General features: G+C 32.8%; 2 protein-coding genes across 2 annotated transcripts; one reads left to right on the top strand and one right to left on the bottom strand.

Annotated features, from left to right (window-relative positions):
* Positions 1-6,860: 6,860 nt before the first annotated feature.
* LOC142624797 (uncharacterized) lies at positions 6,861-7,802 on the bottom strand. The gene has a single exon (XM_075798547.1). The coding sequence runs from the start codon at positions 7,800-7,802 to the stop codon at positions 6,861-6,863; it is 942 nt and encodes a 313-aa protein (XP_075654662.1).
* Positions 7,803-16,611: 8,809 nt separating this feature from the next.
* LOC142624796 (uncharacterized) lies at positions 16,612-25,059 on the top strand. The gene is made up of 2 exons (XM_075798546.1): positions 16,612-16,798; positions 24,836-25,059. Exons 1-2 carry the CDS (start codon positions 16,612-16,614, stop codon positions 25,057-25,059), a joined length of 411 nt encoding a protein of 136 aa, XP_075654661.1.
* Positions 25,060-25,857: the final 798 nt, after the last annotated feature.

Raw genomic sequence — 25,857 nt, 5'->3', positions numbered from 1 at the left:
TTTCACCATCTAGCTTCTTTTGAAGAAACTAGACAAGTGCATTTTGTTAGTTTCCTCCAATATTTCAATAATTGTAATATTTAGTATTCTATTTTATAAACAAATTAGAAATACAATAGAAGTGGTGCAATAATTTATTCAACTATGTGTTTACAAATTTAAAAATTGTATGATATTGTGACTAATGTGGTCGATACCATACTGATACCGATCAATATGTACCGTATTGATACATATACCCGTATCGAAATACCAACGCTTTGTACCGGTTTAAATACCGGCCGTATCGGTCATACTGGCTGATTGCAGGCAATACCGGCCGGTACATAAAAAAAGTTTTTTTTTTTTTTTTTGTAATTTTTGAATTTTTGTAAGGACAGAATGGTAACTTACTTGCATTAACTTATTAGTATTATTTTTTTTCTTAGTATGCAATTAAAAATTAAGCTTTCTATTTTTTATATTATGTTTTTTTTTTCTTTTAATTGATGCTAAAGTCTAAAATCATGAATAATTTGTTTTGAATTGAGTTAATGTTTTATGGTAGACTTTTATATTTATTATAATATAAATATATATATATATATATATATATATATATATATATATATATATATGTACACACACATGTATATTTATAAATATAAAACAATAATGGTAAACCAGAAACGGTACACCGGTATTGACCAGTACGGAAATATATCGTTTCACTAGTCAAACCGGTATAGCCTCCGGTACGAGATTGACTCCCTTGATTGTGATTGATATAGATAAGCAAGTTTCATGCCTACTAAAAAATGCAAATATCATTTTGATAAATAAAAATAAAAATATCCTTTAGTAATTGTTTTTAAAAGCTAATGTAGACCATGCCACATCAGCACTTTGTAAAAAAAATGTAAATTTATTTGTGTTTCTAGCATTATTTTTCTTTTGAATATGGCAAGAGGAAGCCATGGACTAAGAAAACATGAGAGATTTTTTTATATTTTTTTATTTTAGAGTGGTTCAGCAAGAGGGAGAAAATACTAAAATAAAATAGAATTTCCTAATTTATTGTAATAATTAAGAGAGAACACTAAAACATGCTATATTAATCAAGTAAGATAGTGTTTTTTGAACCACTAGATTGCTTAGAGATCTATGGTAGATAAAATGTGTAACTTTTTATAAAATTATACCAGATGTAATTTCACTAACTTGAGCTCATCTCTCTTCCTCTCTCTCTCTCTCTCTCTCTCTCTCTCTCTCTATCTCATATATATATATATATATATATATATATATGTATGTATATATATAAAATTGTTTTTACATTCTTTTTTGAGAACAATTTTTTTTACATTTTTGATTGTGTTATTATTATTTTATCTTTTGTTGGACCTTATTTCCACTATTGTAAAAGTAACTAAATTTGTGCAACACTGCCATATTTCTAATCAATTTTGTACTATATAAATCTTAAAAGTCTGACATCAAAATTTTATTATACTTAAATAATTAATGAACCACTTAAAATAGTTAATATAAAAATATATATTTATTTATTATATTAGTAATCTTTTTAATTACATAGAATAAATACTACAATGTTGATTATATATATAATATCACTGAAAGAAGTTAAGAAATTTAAATGGTTATGACTAATTTTAGTGATGTCACAAATATTTAATTTTTTATGGCTTTTGTGGTGTCAATTGCTACCCAAACGACTAAACATTCTAATATTATTATTATTATTATTGTAAGAACTCAAAATATACAAGCACAAACCCACTTAGATTAGTGGTATCTTGTCCTTCAAATTAAGCCAAAAACAATTGAATTTCTAGAGAGAGTGAGAATCAAGCCCAAGTGCAATTCTAAATTAGCCCAGGACTAAGGCCCAGGAGCCTGATGTAACAGATTGGCATGATTTAACAGAAATTGAGTATAATATCCGCCTTGGGCAAGTTCGAGAATTAGCTTTCTTGTATATAAATATGGTTCAAGTTTTACAACAGACTATTCAATGCTTTCTTTCCTATTCTGTTCATAGTGAAAAATGTTCAACCCCTTTTTCAGGTGGATTTCCTTTCTTTTATAGTCTTTCTCCTTGCATCTTAACCCTCCATTTGGACACCTCCTAGCATTTCTCAAGATACTTGTCCGATCATGGCTCTGGTGAAAGTAGTGGAAAGAAATGCTAGCTGTGAAGTTACTATTCAAGGGTTATTTCCATATTAATGCAACTGATCAGGTTGGTGGAGAATATTGAATGTGGAGGTGAGAAGTACATCCTTCAGGAAGCTTTTTTCCACCATCCTTGCCCTCGTTGTCAGACATTCTTCCCTTCTCAGGATTTTAAGGGATACTAGTTGTCCTGATTCTATTGCTCTCCTCGGGTAGATGAAGTTCTCGGAATATGCTTACCTTTCTTAACCTGAGTTATGAAAATTACTCCTTGGTCAAATCTCCTCGGTCCTCATACTCCACACAATTATTATTATTATTATTATTATTATTATTATTATTATTATTAATGTTTTCTCATATAAGGAAGAATGTCATATTTTAAATCAATTATTATAATTATATTTAAAAATATTTTCTTATATAATATATATAAATAATCATTTAAATTACTCTAATATATATATAAATAATCATTTAAATTACTCTAATATATATATATATATATATATATATATATTAATCGGCAAAGCTGAGAGAAAATCCAATTAGATTTCAAATTGAATTTCAATTAGAGTTTATTTTTGCACCACATGTCCCATCTAATCAAAATTTTATAATTTTTGTGTCAAGTTAGTTAATTCAGTGTAAAAATTGGATTTCAATTAGAGTTTGATTTTACGGCACATGTCTCATCTAATTGAAATTTTTAAATTTTTGTGCCAAATGAATTAATTTAGTGTAGAAAATGAGGAATTCAATATAAATAAATCATAAAAAACATAATCATGTATCTAACACTATATATAAAATTAGAGGAAGAGAGAGTGTGAATGATTTTATATTTATGAGTCTTTTTTTGTACAACTAAAAATATTTTAAATTTATAATAATAATAATAATAATAATAATAATAATAATAATAATAATAGGTGAAACTTGGAGAAATTCAAATTAGAATTCCAAATTAGAGTTCCAATTTTGCGCCATGTGTCCTAAATTATTTAGTCTTAAAGAGTTTTATTTCTTAATTTTAGAATAAAATGTGGGATCACATCATATATATTCATTCAAGTAAGTTATTAAGTACAAAAACCAAAGAGTTTAGAATAAATGAATTGAAAAAAAAGTGTTTCACAATAATTTTTTTAAAAATGGACAATTTACGCTTTATACCTAATAATATATTTACAGATTTTTTTTAAAAAGTTAACAGAATTTAAAAATGACTATCAATAATATTTAAATTATATGTATATAGGAATTATATTATGCATTTTATTGTATATCTTTAAGTGTATCCATGCATATGCATGGAGTCACAAGTTAGTTTATTTATAATTGTTACTAGTCGCTGACTCGTGCGATCCACGGGAAACCTATTGACTATGAAAAAAAAAATCTCACAATGAAAGAAGAATTTAAATTATTATTTATGCAATGTTGTTGACAGTGCCAAACAGCCTCAAAAATAAACTTATAGATCATAAAAATATCATTATAAATTAATATAGTATTGATAACGCACTTGAACTTTAATATGTTTAATATAGAACTCTTGATCTAACTTCAAAATAAATTCTAAAAAAATAGGAATTTTTGTTTTTAAAATAAAGTTAAGAAAATAGAAAAACTATTAAATTCATGAAAGCAATCTTAGAAGAAAGTGAACAAATAACAATGCTATTTCCATTCAATGACACATATTGAGAGTATATAGGAACAATAACGATACAACTCAAACTTGTGAGCTACTATGAGTAAAAAAAAAAAAAAAAAAACCCTTGTGTACTAGCCTCAATTGATGGCTATTACATACTGGATCTCTTTCAACTGGGTTTCAATTCAAGTGTTTATCTAAAATTTTAAAATTTTCATCAATCTTTGGATTGAATTTTTGCATAACTTGGTTAATTGTATAGTTACCCTATTTTCACCCTTAGACACCACAGTAAACACACAAAAGTTTATATATATATTCTTTTTCAATTCACCGATATATGTACAGTCACACTATTTCCACCAAAGTTTTAAATTCCATTTTAGAGGCTATTTTGAATTAGCTACTGGAACGGAATATTTTGGTATCTATATGTGCCGGTGCACCATTTTAGGATTAGGCACCAAATATATATATAAATATATATATATATATAAAATAAAATAACTATTATTTATTATTATTATTAAGCTAAAGTTTTTAAATTGATTTCTTCAAAAAAAAGTTTAAAAAATGATTATATATAAAATTTTAAGGGCATCTCCAGTAGATTCTCCAAATTTTTGTACTGTTTGGAGAATGATCAATAACTTTTGCATTTTAACTACCCACTTTTTCAAATACACTTTCCAACAGATTTTCTATCCCATTCTCTATCTCATTTAAATATTATTTCTTCATTCATTCTTTATTCTTTTTTTATCATCATTTATTCTTCCTATATTCATTCCCAACAATTATATTTTTCAATGAATAGTGTTATATTCACAACAAAATTTATGTGAAAAGTTGTTACTAGTTCTAATTTGAACCACCTTTGAAATTATATTTTTACTCACCAATATTAGCTAATAACAATATATTACTTAAAATTTATTGTGAAAATATTGTGGTAGCATTTCTAAATTGTATTTTTCCTTTCTTTCTTTCTTTCTATCATCCACACTTTTTTTTTTCTTTTCTCTTGATTTTTCTCCACCACACACGTATACCCATTATCTCCATCCTCTCCTTTTTTTCTCTACACTTTCCACTTGATTCCAGAACTCTCTGTCTTTCTTTCTCCAGCTCTCTTTCTCTACTTTTTTTTTTTCTTCTTTTTCTCCTCCACACACGTTATCCTATCTCTACCCCCCGCCCCTCTTTTATTTTCTTTTTCTTTGAGAACATTCCAGCAGCTCTTATCATTCTCTCTCTCTCTCTTTTTCTTTTTTTTTTCTCCAGCTTTCTCGCTCTTTTTTTTTTTTTTTTACTTGATTCCAGTTCGTCCCCAACGCAGTCCAGATGGATCATCTTCATCCCAAAGCAGTTGGCACAGCCTGGAGCTGTCGCTCATCTTCGTCCCCAACGCAGTTCAGATGGGTCAGATGGCTTTTGTCTTCTGTCTTCTTTCTTTTCTTTTTTTTTTGTTATGATTTGATTAATTTTAAAATTTTGTTTTTGAGTTTGTATTCTAATAATCTGATTATGCGATGTTTGAGAGAAAGGTTTTTGTGATTGTAGCTGTTGTGTTTGTAGCTGTGAGAGGAGAGAGAAAGAATTTTATTTATTTATTGAGATGTATGAATTTTTTAAGTGTAAAAATTTATTTGGAGTTGCTACAGTGTTCTCTAAATTAAGAGAATTATTGTAGCAACTTCAAAAAAAATTTTGTGTTTAGAGAAACTGTTGGAGGGTGAACAGTAGGTGAATAATAGCATTTTTTGGACTTAAAATAGAGATAGAGCATCTAGAGATGCTCTAATGAAGGAACGTTCAAAATTAAATATGTTATTATTGTAAATAAGCAAGCATAAAAGTGTATTTGTAAAACATGCAACTTTCCTAAAAACTTGTCAAAAATTCATCATTCCCAAGCATGTAACTCACCGCTCCATATCTCCTCAGCCACTACCCTTCTTCCTTTCTTATTTTCACTTTTTCATTATCACAAAACCTTGTCAAACTCTCTCCTCATCTTTTTTCACCTTCCTTTAATTTAGAGTCTTTAGCCAGAACTCTAACCTTCTCGCCAAATCACAATAGTGTTGAGTACCTCATAACAATCAGACCTACTCATTCCCCATGGTCAACTGAGATCAAGTACACGAAATCGAGCAAATCAGCAAATAAGGCCAGCTTTTTATTTTGGCCCGTAAAGAGTATTTCGGCCAAAATGCCAAAATTTCAAAATATTTTTTTCCCCTCTTAGAAGATGTGGGTGGTTTTGGTTTGTATTGGGCTTGTGGTATAGAGGGAGATGGGAATGAAAGGAAGCAAAAAAGTCGATCAGGATAGATGAGTGGTGGAGGAACGGCAGAGAGCTATATTGGGTTTGGCTGTGAATCTGCGTTTTGCAGGAAGGAGAAAGCTATATTGGGTTTGGCTGGCAGAGCATCGTGAGAGGGAAAGGCAGAGCATCAGCTTTTAGAAAAGTTTTATTACGTTTTTTTTATTTTTTTAAAATTGTGCTGACGTGAAAAATTGTAGAAATTTCATAGACTTTAGTTATAAATATGTATACATATATGTATATTTATATATGTACGTGTGTATATGACAAGGAGGAACTTGCAAATTTGGTTCCTTATTATCATTTTTTCGGTCAGCAGACCCAAGGTCCAAAGCCAACAAACACTAATATATGTAATACGTCATTGGCCATTCCAATAAAACGTCTAATAATTCATTCCGGAAATAAATTAAAAACAAAATGCTGTCAATTCAAAAGAAGCAAAAATAGCAAACAGAAGAAACCTAATAATATACAAAAAAAAAAAAAAGCAGCAACATTTGAAACTGATTTATAATATTAATGAAAATTAAAGTACATACATATAACTGTTATGTAGTTTGTCACGGTATTAATATCGTATAATAATGCCCGAGGCTATTTCATAAACCAGAGTACAAAAACATTTTAGACCCAATCAAACATAATATTGCTCAAGCTGAACATCCTTGGCCTTCAAAGGAGCATACTCCCCTAGAATAACTTCAGATGATCCGAGAGGGCTGACTTGTCTATATTTTCATGGTGGTAGGACTTGCAAACGAAATAGAGCACTGTCTGAACCACAAGCCCAAAGAGAAACAAATTGAAAAGCAATAACAAACATAGAACCCCAATGCCTACCCTACTCACTACGCCCAATGACACACCATGCACAACTAGATTCTGAAATAAAACTTGTATGATTGCGAATGAAATATAGAGCTTCAAAAATACCAAAGCAGCCACACCCATCTTTCCCTGTGTAAGTGCCTTGCCCTTAATCATGGCCCCAAATCCGTCCGTGTCTTCTAACACGGTCACAACGTTAGCCAATTGCCAAACTATGGTCATGTACACAAACCCCACAAAGAACATGAATATAAAAACAATTAATATGGGAAAAAAAGCCTTGGTTGACCCAAATTCAAGTTTCCAAATAAAGAGGATCACAATAGCCAGAATGTTGTAAACGAAGAAGAATAGGTTATAACACAAAAACGTGGCCATAAGCCTCTTCCACACCTTTGGGACAACACTCATAACCTTTTTGAAATTGACTTCACGGCCTGTGTAAATACATGCAATGGTGTAAACCACAGCTGATGTAGAGAGGAGTGAAAGGATGAGGAGGATAGTGAAGTATGCAGCTTTGGAAAGCCAAAAAGTGGTGCATTCTGAAGTGAGAACATTGGAGACTTTGTTTTTTGTAGGAGACTTAGCTTGGGTATCATCCAAGACAATTTCGTTGTGGAAGATCTTTGAGAATAAAAGCTCAGATGCTTCCATATGAACCAAGAAGATTACGTACAGAGGAAGGATTAAGACCAAGCTGATTTGGCCTAAGAGTCTCCTCCCTGAGTACATGATCTTGCAAGCTTCTTTGTAGATACCAAAGAGACTGAGAAATTGCGTCTCTTCTTGTTCCCTATTCATGGTGCTAGCTAGAGCTTTCTTCAATGGATTATTTGATTTCTTGTTGGAGGGGATGAATAAACTAGGAGAAAAGATGGAAATGAATTATGAAGAGAAGAGATTGGTATATAGTATTGGAGCAGGGATATAGATTATGTGGTATATAATGTTGTATTTCACTACAATATTATATACCACATAATTTATATCCTTGTGTGTATATGTGTGTGTATATATATATATATATATATAATTGTATGGACAAAATTTAGGTATAGTACCTTAGATGTAGTTCCTTAGGTTCCCTCTTAAGGTTCAACCATGTTTCTACTTAACTAAAAAAATACACTTCCATCCCATGACAAAAAATCCACATAGCTGAATCTTAAGAGTGAAAAATAAGGAACAACACCTAAATACTGTATCTAAGTCTTTTCCTAATTGTATTATATGGTGAGGAGTCACTATTCTTAAATGAATGGCCCCTCAAGTAAATAGATCTGTTTCGTGTATATTCAATGAAAAATATAGGACAATGTGTGTGTGACAATTATCTTTTAACCACATCATTTGACCAATTAAAAACAGTAACTTGTTACATAAAACATCCACCCATCCATTATAGACAGATTTCACATATAGGCTAAGTAAGCTGATAATATCTTCTCTTCTAAAAATCGCATTACAATGTGTGATATTTTTTTAAAATAATGATAGTTGTATGTGTATATGCTTTTTACTTTAGGTAGGTGTCCTTTCGATTAAGGTAAAATTAATGCATAAATTAATGACCTCAAATACATCTATGTTTTTTCAATTATATAGAAGAGCTTTTGTAATAGGTGAGTGATCATTTGGCCAAGCCATTAAAACAATATCAGTGACGCTTCAATTTAGTGATGAAGCTAAAATTTGAATTTTAGAAGGGACAGAGTTTATACAATGCACTAATGCACATAGGTGCAGCCGGTGCATATGTATATACACAATTCATAAAATGTTTAAATTGTAACAACTTTTTTATACATACATCTATATATATATATATATATATTAATAGGTAAAACTTAGAGAAAATTAAATTAAAATTTTAAATTAGAGTCCAATTTTGCACCATGTATTCTAAATTATTGTATTTTTAGAGAGAGTTTTATTTCATAACTAGTATTATGCATGTGCGATGCACGACTTAATAAAAGAATTTTATATAAATTTTTTTAAAATTTTTTTTTTGATAATATAATTAAATTTAATAACAAATAAAATAGTAAAAATATTTTAAAGATAATGTCAAGTTTTAAATTTCTAAAAGCTTTTAGTAGTAAACGGGCTAGGCTTTGCACGGTTTTGGTCATAAACTTACAACATGAATAATTTTATTGAGAAACACTAATTAATGATTGAAGAGAAATGCTATACCCAGTCGGACTAAGACATAGCTTTTACTTATTCAAATAACAATTAATGTGAAGTAGGGTGAGGAATAGCAAATAATAATTATAACATACCAACATAATAACATTTATATATATATATATATATTATTTATTTATTTGAGAAACATAACATTTATAATTAATTATAATGAAATGCTTGCATCTCAAAGTGTCAAATTAATATTAACACTAAACAAACAATAATTACAAACAATATTAATTTCTAAACATTAAAAAAAATATGGAATAAGAGTTAAAAGTAAAGATACTCACATGAAAATTGAATTAACTTTGACAGGAAGGGGGAGGCAGCGAAGTCATGAAGATTTCACATCACTTTAAATATCCAATGTTTTTACATCACCCTTTTTATGTTTAATCAATATTTTGTCTCCATTCTTTGTGGAGTGATGTTCATTATCATGATTTTGAATGCTCAAATCTTGGTCTCATTTCTACCTGTGGGATCTACACATATTGGAAAACAAATCTTTCAAAAAGTAAATAAGATTTTTGTTAAAATTAATCTGTTAGTTTTCATGGAAGATATACAATTGATTCTGAAGACCATAATAAGCATATAGATTAGATCAAAGTTAAAAAAATAACTTAAATAAAAGGCAACCCGCACACAAAACATATTCAATTTGATGAAAAAAAGTAAAGAAGAGAATTTTATGAAAAAACGAAAAGAGGAAGACAAATACATACATGCAAGTTTCATAGGTAAGGTAAATATGATAAAGAAAGAATACATCAAGAAATCGTACGGTAGGAAAAGGGAAAAATATACCAAACCGTATATATACCCTTACTTTTATATTAGATAATTTTAAGTTGTGAAGAAGTTGATAATTTGATATGAATAGAAAGAAAAAGGAGTTTACGTAATTAAGAAGTTTATGTTAATTACATATTAGTTTTTTTTTTTTACTTTATCCCATAAAAATAGTTAATGTTATTAGATTGTTATTAGAATTTTTTTTAGTTTCCATTAAAGTTAATAAATATTAGCTATTTTTTGTTATTTATTCCAAAAGAAAAAAATTTTGAGAAGAAAAAAAAAATACTCTTAAATTTGTTACTTTATTATTAGGAAATAGATGATGTGGGATAAATGTTTATCCCAAAAAAAAAAAAATACTAACGTAAGCTAGTAAAATTGTTACTTTATAAAATTTTAAAAAAAAGAAAAGAAAAAAAGAAGAAGTTCATTAGAACACTTATTGTTACTTTATCCAAAGAAGTTGATAAAGATAATTTTTTTTTAAATCTAAAAACTTAAGTGAATGAATTTATTGAAAAATCTTTAAAAAAAAATTCTGCAATTTGGTGGAGCTATTTGGCGAAACCACGACTTCTAAGCCTAACTTTTATTATATAGTATATGATTTTAGAATCAAATGTGAGACCACATCATAAATAATTAATGTATAGCAATATATAATTAATATATGCATTTACTCCATTAGTTAATTCAATGAAGTAATACTATTATGTAAATGCAAACTTTATTAAAGTGTAAGCCTAAATAATAATAAAAAATTTCAAGGAATACGTCACATGGTAGAACCTCGTGCTTTCTTGCATGAAGTCTCTGCTTATATATATATGAGCCTTAGTACATCATGTCACAATTCAATTGCAAATACTAAAGGGTAAATTGCAAAGTATACCCCAACGTTTTAGAACTTTGATTTTACACCCCCAATGTTTGGTTCTGTTAGCTAATCACCTCTCGGTTAGTTTTTGCTGTTAACGGCCATGTTATCTTGTTGACATTTTTTTTTTGGCCAAATAAACCCCAAAATGACACAGTTTCAATGAAAATGAAATGAAGACCTGGCAAATGCAAAATGACACCGTTTTTCCCAAAGGGAAAAAAAAAAAAAAATTTGGTACGACACCGTTTCCCCACCAAATAGAAAATCTAAAAATCCTAAATCCAAACCCACAAACCCAACCCTTAGCTCCCTAAACCAAGCACCCAACCCTTGCCTTCCTAACCCTTATGAACCTAAACCACCACATCGGCTCTGCAACCAGCTCCTTGCATCGTGAGTAAGTTCATTGAAGGCTCTAGATCAACTCCAAGGCGGCAGCAATGGCGGTGAAGGATACAGCAAAGCCAACAGTTAGTAAGTTTATTTCTCTTCTCTATAGCACTCATTCTCTCTCTCTTTTTGGATTTTTCTTGCCATTTCTGGATTGGATGGGTTTTTTATTGGGTTTGTTGAGGTTTTTGTGCAATTTTTTTTTTGGGGATGTTGTTGTTGGATGCACAGAATGTTTGGGTTTTTTTTTTTTTATAAAATTTTTTGGGTGATGGATTTGTTGCTAGAACTCTCTATGTGTGTGTGATTTTAACTCATTTACTTTGCTATTGGAACTCTAAGTGTGTTTATGGTGGAGTTTGTTTCTCTTTATTTTAATTTTTTTTTTGGGATTTTGAATAGATAATGTTACTTAGAATAACTGGTCGGAACTGAGAATTTTTCATGTTGTTTTGCAGCTTTGTTAAGGGTAGAGATTATGATCCAGATCGTGAATAGGCTAAAAAGAGAAAGTTGCGGAAACAAGTAAAACGTGAAGCTAAGGGGGCAGCTTGTTAGTTACGGAAAGACGCATTTTTCTTACCTAAGGTTAAGATAAAAGAAAGAGCACTACGGGAAAAAGAAAGAGCAAAGATGTATGGGAAGGTGTTCACTTCATTTTCATTGAAACTGTGTCGTTTTGGGGCTTATTTGGCACCAAAAAAAAAAAAAAAGTCAGCAAGATGACATGGCAGTTAACAATAGAAACTAACCGGGGGTGATTTGCTAATGGAACAAACGTTGGGGTGTAAAATCAAAGTTCTGAAACGTTAGAAGTGTATTTTGCAATTTTCCCAATACTAAATAAATTATCATATGCAGATTCCACTTTACTATGATAAAGTTATATCTATGTTTATATCTATATAATATCTAAAAGTCAAAGTGTAGCCATAAATTTTACTACTCTCTCTAAATTGCCACATCATCCATTTATTTCCAACCCTCTCTCTCTTATTTTTAACACTTCTTCTTATTATTAATTTCATAACTTATTGTTACACTTTCTCCGATCTTTCCCCCTTCCTTTTACCTTTTCATCTTTCTACTATTCTACCTTAAGTCACTCTCCCTCTGTCCATTTATCTTTCTTTACTTTGACTCTTCTTATTCTCATACTTTTATTATAATGTCATTCTCTCTCATTCTATGCATTTTTTTTTTCACACAAATAGGTTCTCTCTCTCTTTCTCTCTCTCTCAATTTTTTTTTTTCATTTTTTGGTGATTTTTTAATTTTTCTTTAGCTAATGAATTTTTGTATTCTTTAGAACTCTACTTTGGGTTTATGTGATTTAGTTTCGTGTTTTTAAATTGTTATCCTTTTTTTTTCCTTTAATTGTTAGATGTTATCTTATTACATTATAAATATAGCATATAAAAATAAAATGTTATTCTATTACAAAGCATGACTTGGATAATTTGGTGTTTATTACTCGTGGAAGCAAGAAGTTAGCTAGTGCTTAATTACTTGCTTAAGAACACAATTAATTTAGATTATGGGCTTAAATCAATCCGCAATGGAAAATTTGAACAAGAAACCAAAGACTATTATATTCCTGTCAAAGTATGTAAAAAAGCTTTTATTCATATAATAGTTCTTTGTTACAATCCTCACTCTATTTGTTTCTCTCTTTGTATTTTTTTGTGTCCCCTCTCTTTCTTCTTTCTTCCCTTTCATATGAGTCATCTCCTTCTTTTTCACGTTTTGTCTTTGTCCACCTGGATAATTTCTGATCGTATTAGGCTCTTCTTTTTTGGTTTTTCATTTTGAACAGAGCTTTCTAGGGCTTCTACTTATTGTTTAGGCATCCACCTGGATAACTTCTCATCTTGTTGGGCTCTCCTTTTCTAGTTATTTATCATGAATGAAGACTTTTGTGGCATTTTTTACTGTTCATGCTTGTCCTTTTGCATTAAATGTGATTATGCCAGACAGGTGACCTTCATTAATTCGGGGGTTGTTGTGGAATCATCTGGAAATCTCAGAAAGCTACCTTGGAGAGGTTTATCTTCTCTAGGATCTATTTTTGTAGCTCGGATACATCTTAGACATGACCTCAACATGTGGTCTGGAAATGTATTGGGCCTAAACAATGATTCGAGGTTTTATGTTCATTATAAAAATGGGTTGGTCAATGTTGGATTTATCTCCATTGTTTGGACCGATACTTAAATTGGGCACAATATTTATCCAGTTATAAAAAGACCCAAAGTTTGCCCTACTACATTACTATATATTTTATTTTTACTCTTTTTCTTCTCATCATATTTTCTATAAATTTGTTATTCTCTCTTACATCTTTCTTGAAAAATTGCTCTCTCTCTCTCTCTCTCTCTCTCTCTCTCGATTTTTTTATTCTTTCTTGTAACTCTACTTTAAGTTTATAAATCACTAGTCGCTAACCTGTGCTATACACGGGAACCTACCTATTTGTGAGGTAGACTAAAATAATTTTATAAAATCTTAAATTGATTAAGAAACTATACCATTACATGATTTGCTCTTGTATGACTTTAATTTGTGTTACAATTTGATAAAGAAATCATTGCTTGAACGTGCAATGACTTACAAAAAATTTGTCAGACAATTTCAGATATTGCAAAAAATAACTTAAAAATTCAAATATTAAAACTTCTGAAAGAACAAAAAATATTAAAGAATCAAGTGATTCATGGTTTAGAAATTATTGAAACAAATCAAAATATATATAACTAAAAAAATAGAAAAATATAAGAAAAAGATTGGGTTACATTCAAAAGAATAATCTATGGCTATAAGTTTGCACCCTATCATAAAATATCATGTTAGTGAAGTAGAGAGATAATAATAATAATAATAATAATAATAATAATAATAATAATAATAATAATAATAATAATAATAATAATAATAATTATTATTATTATTATTATTATTATTATTATTATTATAATTATAATTATTATTATTATTATTATTATTATTATTATTATTATTATTATTATTATTATAGGGATAAAAGGCCCAAAAATGCATATTGGGCCATAGGCTTTGTCCGAGGGTGTTCATTGGTCCGAGGACAAACTAACGGTAATGAAGACGTCAGACCTAGGGGTCCACGAGCAAGTTGTGACCGAGGAGGTTAAGGGTGGTAGGCCGAGGAGGGGTGTCTCCTCGGCTAGACGAAGCAAAGGTCAGATGGTACATCCTATTGTCCAGAATGATCTTCCAGGAGGTTCTATTGATAAGGATATGTTTCATGGGAGCATAAAGCAAAGGAACGGCTATAAAATATCTAAAAGAAAGCTGCTACCACCGCATTAAATTTTTTGTATCCAACTCTCTGGCCGCATTAATGAGGAAGTAATGTCTGAACAGTGATTTTCAGCCTTTCAGCTACCGCCCAAAGATTTCAAGAAGGGACTGATGGGACAAGTATCAACACTAGTAATCTAGATCTACACGTGGAAGGTGGAAACAAGGAGGAGAAATGGGTATAAAACTGAAGAAGGTCCCTTATAAAGAGAGGGGGGGGGGGGGGAGAAATTGAGAGGAAAATACTGTTGTAATTTAGATTTGAACTTGTAATCAAATTTGAGAAGGAGCGTGTATATATATATGAACTGACGTCCTCAGACTGTGTCGAGGGTAATTTTTCTTTAGTTTAAACCAGTCTATCTCCATTTTCTTGTCATTTGGATCCACTTTACATATTGTCTAATTCACTAAAGCCCAGCTTTTGAACCCACTCTCTAGAAATTTATTGTATCGGGCTCTTTGGGCATAAATTCATCTATCCTTTAGGCTTGGGAACCAAACTATGACCTTACAATTGGCGTTGTCTGTGGGAAAACAACCTTGTGTTTTAGTGAGTTTAACGTCTAGTTATGGTAGGTTCAGGTCCACACCAGGCAGAGTCTATGGGGTACCAGCGTCAATATCACTTTTTCAATCTTGAATGAAGTAGGGACCGGGAGGGAAGTGTGCACACCACCCATACTAGCAGGAGTCAATCACAAGGTGGGAGCAGAGTCTCTCATGAAGAAAATGTAGAGCCATGCAATTAGAGATTGATCATTTGAGGAGAAAGTTGCGTCACGAGTGACGGAAGTTAACTCCTTCCATTTCTGACTATTCTTCTGATGATGGTGGGGATAACAGTTACAGGCCCGGGTCAAGGACTCTCCCTAGTGAGTCTTTCTCATATGAAGCAGACAATCCTCATGGTCGTAGAAACAAGAATTTGTCTTGCAGGGGCCTGGGAAATGACGCTATGAGCAGAGTGTTAAACTAGATTTCTAAATCACCCTTCACGCGTAGAATTGAAGGAGGAAAACTTCCTCAGCATTTCACTCAGCCAACATTCACCATGTACAATGGCCGAACAGACCATGTAGAGCATGTAAGCCATTTCAACCAGAGGATGCTGTGAACTCCAAGAATGAGGCTTTGATGTGCAAGGTATTTTCATCCAGTTTGGGGCCTGTGGAAATGAGGTGGTTTGGCAGCCTAGGAGCAGGTTCTATTGATTCCTTTAAGGAACTCATCCAGGCATTTGGATCTCACTTTATTACGTGCAGTAGGGTTCCTCGACCCTTGGATTCTCTGTTGTCTATGACTATGCGAAAAGGAGAGACCTTAAAAACATACTCAGACAGGTACTGGGAGATGTTTAATGAGATTGATGGGGACTTTGATGATGTGGCCATAAGAACTTTCAAGGTCGGCTTACCTGTCGAGCATGGTCTGAGGAAATCGTTAACAGGGAAACTAGTTAATAACGTACGTCAGCTCATGGACCGCATTGATAAGTATAAGCGGGTCGAGGAGGACCAATAGTTAGGTAAAGGAAAGGCGAATGTGGTCTCTCAGGATAGGAGGGACTTCAGGTCAGATAAGTACATCGATAATTGTCCTCGGTGGGATTTTACTAAGCAGACTAGGGCTGTTGCTGCGCCACAAGTGGTTAACACGGTATCCCGAGAGCTAGTGCATCAAGTCTTGGAGAAGATCAAGAATGAGCCATACTTCAAATGACCAAACAAGATGAGAGGAGACCCTATGAAACGCAATCAGAGTCTTTATTGTCAGTATCACCAAGAACGGGAACATACCACTGAGGATCGTAGGACTTTGTGGAATCATTTGGAGCAACTGGTCAGAGATGGAAGGTTAAAACAGTTTTTGTATCAGCCCAATGGGCAAGGAGACCATGCAGGTTCATGGACTTAGGGGAACACTTCTTCAAGGCCTCCTTTGGGCATGATTAATGTCATTTTTGTTGCTTTTTGGAGGACTGTTTTGTGTCCCTTTAGAGTAATGTCTGTAGCTCGACCACCAGCCGAAGACTCTAATTCTGAGTCGAAGAAGGCTAAAGTTGGGACCCAACCAGCATTGAGTTTTTTGGAAAAGGACAAGTTTGGAACTATACAGCCACACGATGATGCTTTGGTGGTCACACTTAGGATAGGGGGATATGATGTGAGGCGTGTATTGGTTGATCAAGGTAGTGAGACGGAGATTATGTACCCCGACTTGTATAAAGGGTTAGGGCTAAAACTGTTGTTTTAACCATAGTTTGTTTCTCATACAAAACATACGCAACAAAAATTTAACGGATCTACTTCATTCACAATCGATAACTTGCACTATGTAAGTTTCAGAATTCAAGAACAAGAGAGTGTACTTTGGAGCGATGAAATTCAAAACCAAAGATCAGAAGTTCTCGGGAACACTTTCAATCTTCACTCCAATTCCACTAACGCCCAAGATGTGTGGTCTCTTAATCAGTTCTCAAGGGAGAATGTTAGAGTGTCTTACTCTCATCGCACACACCATTTCATAATAGTGTTCTCTTAAAAAATTCATACAGAAAATTATGTATGTTTCTCCCTTTGTATCTAACTGATTATTTAATTGGACTGACTTTTTGGGCCTTTCCAATTGGGCTAAAGTGTGTGGCTTGAAGTGGGACCAATAAGACACTAGCTCCAATGGGCATTGGACTTTTTTGTCAACTCTTGACAAGTCCAAAGTTACCATTAATTATATTTAATACCACTATATAAATATAATTGCACTCTAGGCCTTATTTATAAATTATATCCCAAGACTTTATTGTATATGCAACCCCTTCATAAAATATTCGTAGTAATACAAAGTCATGAATGTAGACTGCCACTTTGTAGATTACTACATCTTAATTTCTTGAGTACCTGATTTAATCCTTTAAAGTTATTCATTATATATTTATGAAATCCAATTCCATAAATATATACTTTAGTAACTCTCTAAATAACTGAACTCATTAAACTTATCTTAAGGGAATATTTTATATCTCCGTTAAGAGACTATGAATTCCATCTTGAGAATATATGTTCCATCAACACTAAATGTGGCTACCCAACATACTGAGGTTTTGACCGTTAGGATAAATCTCACTCCTGATATATCAAAGCAACCTATACTTCATGATTAGGTCCATTATCCTCTCAGAATTAAGAGTTCATGTAAATAGAAGTCGTGAGATTTATTATTCATTTGATAGTCATTAGGAGAATAATAAATCTCATAGCGGCTAGTTCAATATGTCTCAACTAGAAGTCTCCACTTCCATGATCAAGACAAATCATCTTAGTTGATATGTTATAGTCTTCGCAGATGCAACGCCCAATTTCATCACCGACTATGAACTAAAATTATGAGTTTACAAAGAATTTGTGACTTATATCTTCTGTGACTTATATCTTCTGTGACTAAATCGCATACTATGCATCTTATGGACTATATAATAATGTCTGAATATTCATGTTACCATTATTTTAGATTATAATAAAACAACTTTATTAATCACAATATTAAGTCATACATAATGTCATACATAATAACATACATAGCATCACACAATAGGAGTTAAGGGCACTAATTCTAACAATCTCCCACTTGCCCTATAGATTATTGTGCACTAATTTAACTCCCATCTCCTCCAAATGTGACTCGAAAGTCCTTTGGGACAAGACTTTGGTAAAGGGATCCGCTAGATTCTTTGCACCATCAATTTTGGCTACAACCACATCTCCTCGAGCAACAATGTCTCGAATAATGTGGTACTTCCTCTCAATATGCTTTCCTTTCTTGTGATTTCTTGGATCCTTGGATTGTGCAACCGTTCCACTATTGTCGCAGAACAATGTAATAGGAACTTGCTCAATTCTCACAACACCAAGATCAGAAAGGAATTTCTTGAGCCAAACAACCTCCTTTGCCGCCTCACAAGTAGCAATATATTCGGTTTCGATGGTGGAGTCAGCAATATAAGATTGCTTAACACTCCTCCAATTTATGGCTTCACCTCCAAAGGTGAAAACACAACCCGACGTGGATTTTCTAAAATCTAAATCTGACTAAAAATCTGAATCTGTATAGCCAATGAGAATCAAATCCTCACACTGGTAAACAAGCATATAATCTCTCATTTTCTTAAGATACTTGAGAATATGCTTTATAGCTTGCCAATGTTTAGGTCCTAGATTTGATTGATATCGGCTGACCATGCCAACTGAATAATAAATATCCGGTCTAGTACAAAGCATGGCATACATGAGACTTCCCACGGCAGTATCATAAGGAACTTGTCTCATCATATTTTCTTCCTCTTGAGTCTTAGGCCTTTGGTCATCAGACAGAGGAACTCCATGTCTAAAAGGAAGTAATCCTTTCTTAGAATTTTGCATGCTAAACCGTTCTAGAACCTTATCTATATATCCAACTTGTGACAAGCCTAACATCTTATTCTTTTGATCTCGCCAAAGCTTGATCCCTAGAATATAGTTAGTTTCGCCCAAGTATTTCATATCAAATTGGCTCGACAACCAAACTTTAACCGATGACATTACCCCTACATCATTTCCAATCAGTAGAATATCATCTACATAAAGCACTAGGAACATTACTACTTTGTCTTGATATCTTTTGTACGCACATTATTCATCAAGATATTGTTCAAAACCAAATGATTTGATTTCCTGATTAAATCTGATGTTCCATGACCTAGATGCTTGCTTAAGTCCGTAAATGGACATTTTCAACTTGCAAACCATATGTTTTTGGTTCTTTGCTATGAAACCTTCTGGTTGCAACATGTAGATTTCTTCTTCAAGATTTCCATTAAAAAATGATGTCTTGACATTCATTTGCCAAATCTCATAATCGTAATGAGCAACAATGGATAAGAGAATTCTGATAGATTTAAGCATTGCTACTGGTGAAAAGGTTTCTTCATAATCAATACCTTCTTTTTGTGTATACCCTTTCGCCACTAGCCTTGCTTTAAAGGTTTCGACCTTTTCATCTATCCCTCTCTTCCTCTTTTAAACCTATTTGCAACCAACATGTTTAATGCCGTTAGGTGCCTTTACAAGATCCTAAACTGGATTGATATACATAGATTCTATTTCTGATTTCATAGCTTGAACCCAATGATGTGCATCTATATCATTCATTGCTTCATCATAAGTGTAAGGATCCGATTTAGCATTTTCTAAGATAGTTTCATAAGTTTCTCCCAAACCTATGAATCTTGTAGGAGGCCAAACAATTCTCCCACTACGACGAGGCACCTGTGTATTAGCCATCTCATGAGTAATGTCTTGTGGTGTATCTAATACAGCCACATCATCCCTAGTTTCATCGAATGGTTGTTTATTTACAGATTCATTCATTTCAGCCAATACAACTCTACTTCTAGAAGTAAAATTATTCATATAGTCATTTTCCAAAAATTTAGCATTTTTACTAACAAAAACTTTGTTATCCTTACGACTATAGAATAAATAACTCTAGTTTCTTTGGATAACCCACAAGTAAACACACTTCCGATTTTGGTTCCAGTTTATCAGGGTACCCTTTTAACACATGTGCTGGACAACCCCAAATGTGGAGATATCTCATACTAGGCTTACGCCCACTCCACAATTCCATGGGTGTTTTGGGAATAGATTTTGATGGAACTAAATTCAAAAGATGTATTGCTGTATCTAAGGCATACCCCCAAAAAGAAATTGGTAAAGTTGAGTAACTCATCATGGACCTAACCATTTCCAAAATAGTTCTATTCCTTCTCTCTGCTACACCATTTTGTAGAGGAGTTCCAGGTGCAGTCAATTGGGATACGATCCCATTCTGAATTAGGTAATCCTTGAAATCCCCAAGAAGATATTTGCTACCTCGATCAGATCGAATGGCCATTATGCGTTTACCCAATTGATTTTCAATTTCAGCCCTAAATTCTTTAAACTTTTCAAAGGTTTCGGACTTTCGCCTCATTAGGTACATATAACCATATCTTGAATAATCATCAGTAAAAGTGATGAAGTACTTATAACCTCCTTTTGCTTGGGTTGACATAGGACCACATACATCTGTATGAACTAATTCAAGCAACTCTTGGGCTCTTCTACTTTTTGCATTAAAAGGTCGTTTGGTCATTTTACCTTTTAAACAAGATTCGCAAACAGGAAATTCATCAAAGTCCATGGGCTGTAAAAGTCCATCTTTGACTAGTCTTTGAATCCTATTTGAATTAATATGACCCAAACGCAAGTGCCAAAGATATGCATCATTTGTAGAAGGAAACTTTCTCTTTAATGATTTTACATGAGAGCTACTATCTAATTTAGAATTATGTAATTCATGCTTATCAGGAGTTAAAATATATAGACCATCCACAATATTGCCAGAACAGATAAACATTTTATCCTTCTTTATTACAACATTGTCCTTTAGGATAACACAATACCCATGTTTAGCTAAATAAGTTGCAAAAATTAAATTCATATGAACATTAGGTACAAATAGACAGTCTTCCAATATTAAAACCCTAAACTCAAAGCATAAATTAACAACACCAACAGCTACAACTGGAATCTTGCTCCCATCAGCCAAAGTAAGAAACAATTTCCCTTCATTCAGCTTTCTGGTCTCTTGAAACCCCTGCAAAGAATTGCAGATATGATTAGTACAACCTGAATCCACACACTAGGAATCCGTGGGATTCTGTACCAAACATATTTCAAGAAGAAAGGAACTTTTTATACCCTTGTTCTTGGTAGCTTTAAACTTTGGACAATTCTTCTTCCAATGTCCTTTCTCACCACAATGGAAACACTTTTCTTTGTTCTTCTTTCCTTTGTTGGTAACCCCTAAGGCAATTTGCTTACTCTCTTGCTTAGTGATGTACTTCTTCTTCTTCTTCTTACCCTTGCCTTTCAACTTAGGTTGAGAAGTAGAAGCTTCACCCACATTAGCTTCAACACTAGAAATACCAAGGATGTCTTCCGCCGCCACTAACTCATTCATTAATTCAGACAGAATAAATCTTTTTGTTCATGTTATAATTAAGTCTGAATTCCTTGAATGATTCCGGTAGTGACTAGAGTATCATATCCACTTGGGATTCTCCATCAATGTCAGCACCTAAAACCTCTAATTTATTCAGATTAAAGATCATTGTAAGACAATGCTCCCTCACTGAACTACCTTCAGCCATTTTGGTATTATAAATTTGCCTCATGGTTTCTTGCATTGCTGAACGGCCTTGCTTACCAAACATCTCATTAAGACTTTGCATAATGTCCGAAGCTAGTTCTACATCCTGCATTTGATGCTATAGAACATTTGAAATAGATGCTAGGATATAGCACTTGGCCATCTCATTAGATTTCTGCCAATGATCATATCATTGTTTTTCCTCAAAAGGAGTATCTAATGAAGGAAAGTTAGGACATGGTTGAGTAAGCACATATTTGTGCTCTTCAGCAGTCAAAACGATGCTCAAATTTCTTTTCCAATCAACATAGTTGGATCCAGTCAGTTTGTTTTGATTAAGAATAGCAATAAGTGGGCTAAAAGATGTCATGAAAAAATCTAAAAACAATATACATGAATATAATAAGTAAATTGGAACCTCAATAAAATCATAAAATAATATATGCAACGACAATCCAATCCCATATTTAAAATTCCTTGGAAGCAAGTAAACTATAAAAACTACGATTGATTGAGAACTTTTCTCATTATTAGTGCTATCATGATAACTCTTATCAAACACTAATAATATACCGTTTTATTTTCTTTAGCCTCTAAGTAATAATGACATAACTTCGAAGGGAGGTTAACATTAAACTTAGTCTAGTGTACACTATTGACTGAATTTTATGTGAGTCATTAAGTAACTCCACGGTAGCGTGGTTGTTCTTAATGTAAAAACACATATTATCTTTCATTAACAAGTTTAACTTGTAGTACCATAAATTAAACACCTTTCGAAGGGAGCAAGGCATATACGCCAAGGCGAGGTGCTTAATCACACTACTACAAACCGACAATAGAGGCTGTGAGATCCAACCATTGTATCTCTCTCCCACTAGATGTTTTAAAATGAAGGTTTTTTATTTTGAAAATCATGTGTAATCTAATCACACACAACCTTGCACTTTTAAAAACTTGAAAACACTTAGAAAAATTCTAAATTTTCTTCTTTCGATTGATCGAATGTTCCCCTTGATCGATCGAAAAAATTAAAAAATTCGAACCTGACTGTCTGCCTTGCTCAATCGGTATTTGATCGCTTCTCGATCGATCGAAAAATTAAATTTGATCTATTGACTAGCAATCGGGCATTAATCGGATCAAGCAGAATGGCCACCAATTCACTCGATCGATTGAAAGCAATTTTCGATCGATCGAAACTCGTGAACTTCAAATTTCCAGAATTTTTCCTGAAGCGTTTTCAACGGTTTTTCATGAACAAATAACCATCATATGAACATAAGAGATAGAGATTGATATCTAAACTAGTTTCCATTGATGTTAAAGCCTTAAAGTTAAAATCAACATACTTAATATCAAAATTAAACAACATCATAACATCAATCTCAGTTTTCATCAAAACATAATTTCAATCACCATGCAGAAAATCAATCAAATAATTTCTAACATCATGAAACTATCATTCTTGATTCTAAAACTCACAAAACATGTTATACAAAATGGAAATTGAAGACCGCTCTGATATCAATTGTTGGTTTAATCATGGTTTGTATCTCATACAAAACATACGCAACAAAAATTTAACGGATCTACTTCATTCACAATCGATAACTTGCACTATGTAAGTTTCAGAATTCAAGAACAAGAGAGCGTACCTTGGAGCGATGAAATTCAAAACCAAAGATCAGAAGTTCTCGGGAACACTTTCAATCTTCACTCCAATTCCATTAAAGCCCAAGATGTGTGATCTCTCAATCAGTTCTCAAGGGAGAATGTTAGAGTGTCTCACTCTCACACACACCAATTCACAATAGTGTTCTCTTACAAAATTCCTACAGAAAATTTTATATGTTTCTCCCTTTGTATCTAATTGATTATCTAATTGGACTAACATTTTGGGCTTTTCCAATTGAGCTTAAGTGTGTGGCTTGAAGTGGGACCAAAAGGGACCAATAAGACACTAGCTTCAATGGGCCTTGGGCTTTTCTGTCAACTCTTGACAAGTCCAAAGTTACCATTAATTATATTTAATACCACCATATAAATATAATTGTAATTTAGCCCTTATTTATAAATTATATCCCAAGACTTTATTGTACATGCAACCCCTTCATAAAATATTCGTAGTAATACAAAGTCATGAATGTACACTGCCACTTTGTAGATTACTATATCTTAATTCCTTAAGTACCCGGTTTAATCCTTTAAAGTTATTCATTATATATTTATGAAATCCAATTCCATAAATATATACTTTAGTAACTCCTTACTAAAGTGGTTAGGCTTAACTTTCTGAATAATTGAACCCATTAAACTTATCTCAAGGGAATATTTTATATCTTCCTTAAGAGACTATGAATTCCATCTGAAGAATATATGTTCTATCAACACTAAATGTGGCTGCCCAACATACTAAGGTTTTGACCGTTAAGATAGATCTCACTTATGATATATCAAAGCAACCTACACTTCATGATTAGGTTCATTATCCTCTCAGGATTAAGAGTTCATGTAAATAGAAGTCGTGAGATTTATTATTTATTTGACAGTCATTAGGAGAATAATAAATCTCACAGCGGTCCAGTTCAATATGTCTTAACTCTTAAAACATATCAACACATCAACTAGAAGTCTCTACTTCCATGATCAAGACAAATCATCTTAGTTGATATGTTATAGTCTTCGCAGATGAAACGCCCAATTTCATCATCGACTATGAACTAAAATTATGAGTTTACAAAGAACTTGTGACTTATATCTTCTGTGACTAAATCACATAAATTATATACTATGCATCTCATGGACTATATGATAATGTCCGAATATTCATGTTACCATTATTTTAGATTATAATAAAACAACTTTATTAATCACAACATTAAGGTATACATAATGTCATACATAATAACATACATAGCATCATAAAATAAGATTTAAGGGCACTAATCCTAACAAAAACCAGGGGATTTGACTAGTTATGATTCACCCTTAGTAGGTTTTGATGGAAAGGTAGTTATGCCCATGGGGCAGATCAAACTACTAGTGCAAATTGGGTCTGAGGTGGTGGAGCTTAACTTCATAGTGGTGGATGCGTATTCTCCATACACAGCCATAGTGGCAAGACCATGGTTTCATGCCATGGGGACTGTTTCCTCCACATTGCATTTGAAGGCAAAGTATCCATCTGGCAACCAGGTGGAGGAGCTGATTGGGAGCTAGTCTATGGCTAGGCAGTGCTTGGTGGCCACAATTCGACATCAAGCTGAGGGAGAATCCTCGGCATCAAATGAGCAAGGTTTGTAGCAATCAAAGGAGCCGGTGTCATCTGAGGATCTAGTGGATAAGGCAAAGTGTGAAGGTTTGGAAAAGGTTTTTATAAGTAATGATAAAGAGAAATATTTTCAGGTCGGAGCTTAACTGCCTCCTCGAGAGAAAGACGAATTGATGATGTTTCTTAGGAAAAACATTAATGTATTTTCTTGGAATGCTTACGAGGCCCCAAGGGTGGATCCGAGCTTTATTTGTCATCATTTGAAGGTCAGTCCAACTATTGTACCAAGGAAGCAACCACTTCGGCGATCATCTAAGAAACATTTCGAGGCTGTAAAGGATGAGGTGATCAAGCTCAAGCAAGCAGAAGCTATCAAGGAGGTATTTTACCTTGAATGGTTGGATAATACAGTAGTGGTGAAAAAGAAGAATGGGAAATGGCGAGTATGTGTAGACTTCACAGATTTAAACAAAGCTTGTCCCAAAGATCCCTTTCCAATGCCTCGTATAGATCAATTGGTGAATGCCATTGTGGGACATCCTTGGATGAGCTTTCTAGATGCCTTCCAAGGATATCATCAAATACCCTTGGCCTTGGACAATCAGAAGGAAACAGCCGTTGTCACTCTTAAGGGAAATTATTACTACAAGGTAATGCCCTTTGGCTTAAAGAATGCAGGGGCTGCCTATCAAAGGATGGTGATCATGACGTTCGAGCCATAACTAGGTAAAAATATTGAGGTCTAT

The sequence above is a fragment of the Castanea sativa genome, chromosome 2 (genome assembly GCF_040712315.1).
Source record: "Castanea sativa cultivar Marrone di Chiusa Pesio chromosome 2, ASM4071231v1".
Classification (NCBI taxonomy): domain Eukaryota; kingdom Viridiplantae; phylum Streptophyta; class Magnoliopsida; order Fagales; family Fagaceae; genus Castanea; species Castanea sativa.
The sequence above is the reverse complement of the archived record's forward strand: the minus strand, read 5'-3'. Positions and strand labels throughout refer to the sequence as shown.

Coding starts and splice junctions, on each gene's coding strand:
- LOC142624796 (XM_075798546.1), top strand. CDS start 16,612: ATGTCTGTAGCTCGACCACCAGCCGAAGACTCTAATTCTGAGTCGAAG. Junction 16,799..24,835: donor GCGTGTATTGGTTGATCAAG/GTAGTGAGACGG, acceptor CACCCTTAGTAG/GTTTTGATGGAAAGGTAGTT.
- LOC142624797 (XM_075798547.1), bottom strand. CDS start 7,802: ATGAATAGGGAACAAGAAGAGACGCAATTTCTCAGTCTCTTTGGTATC.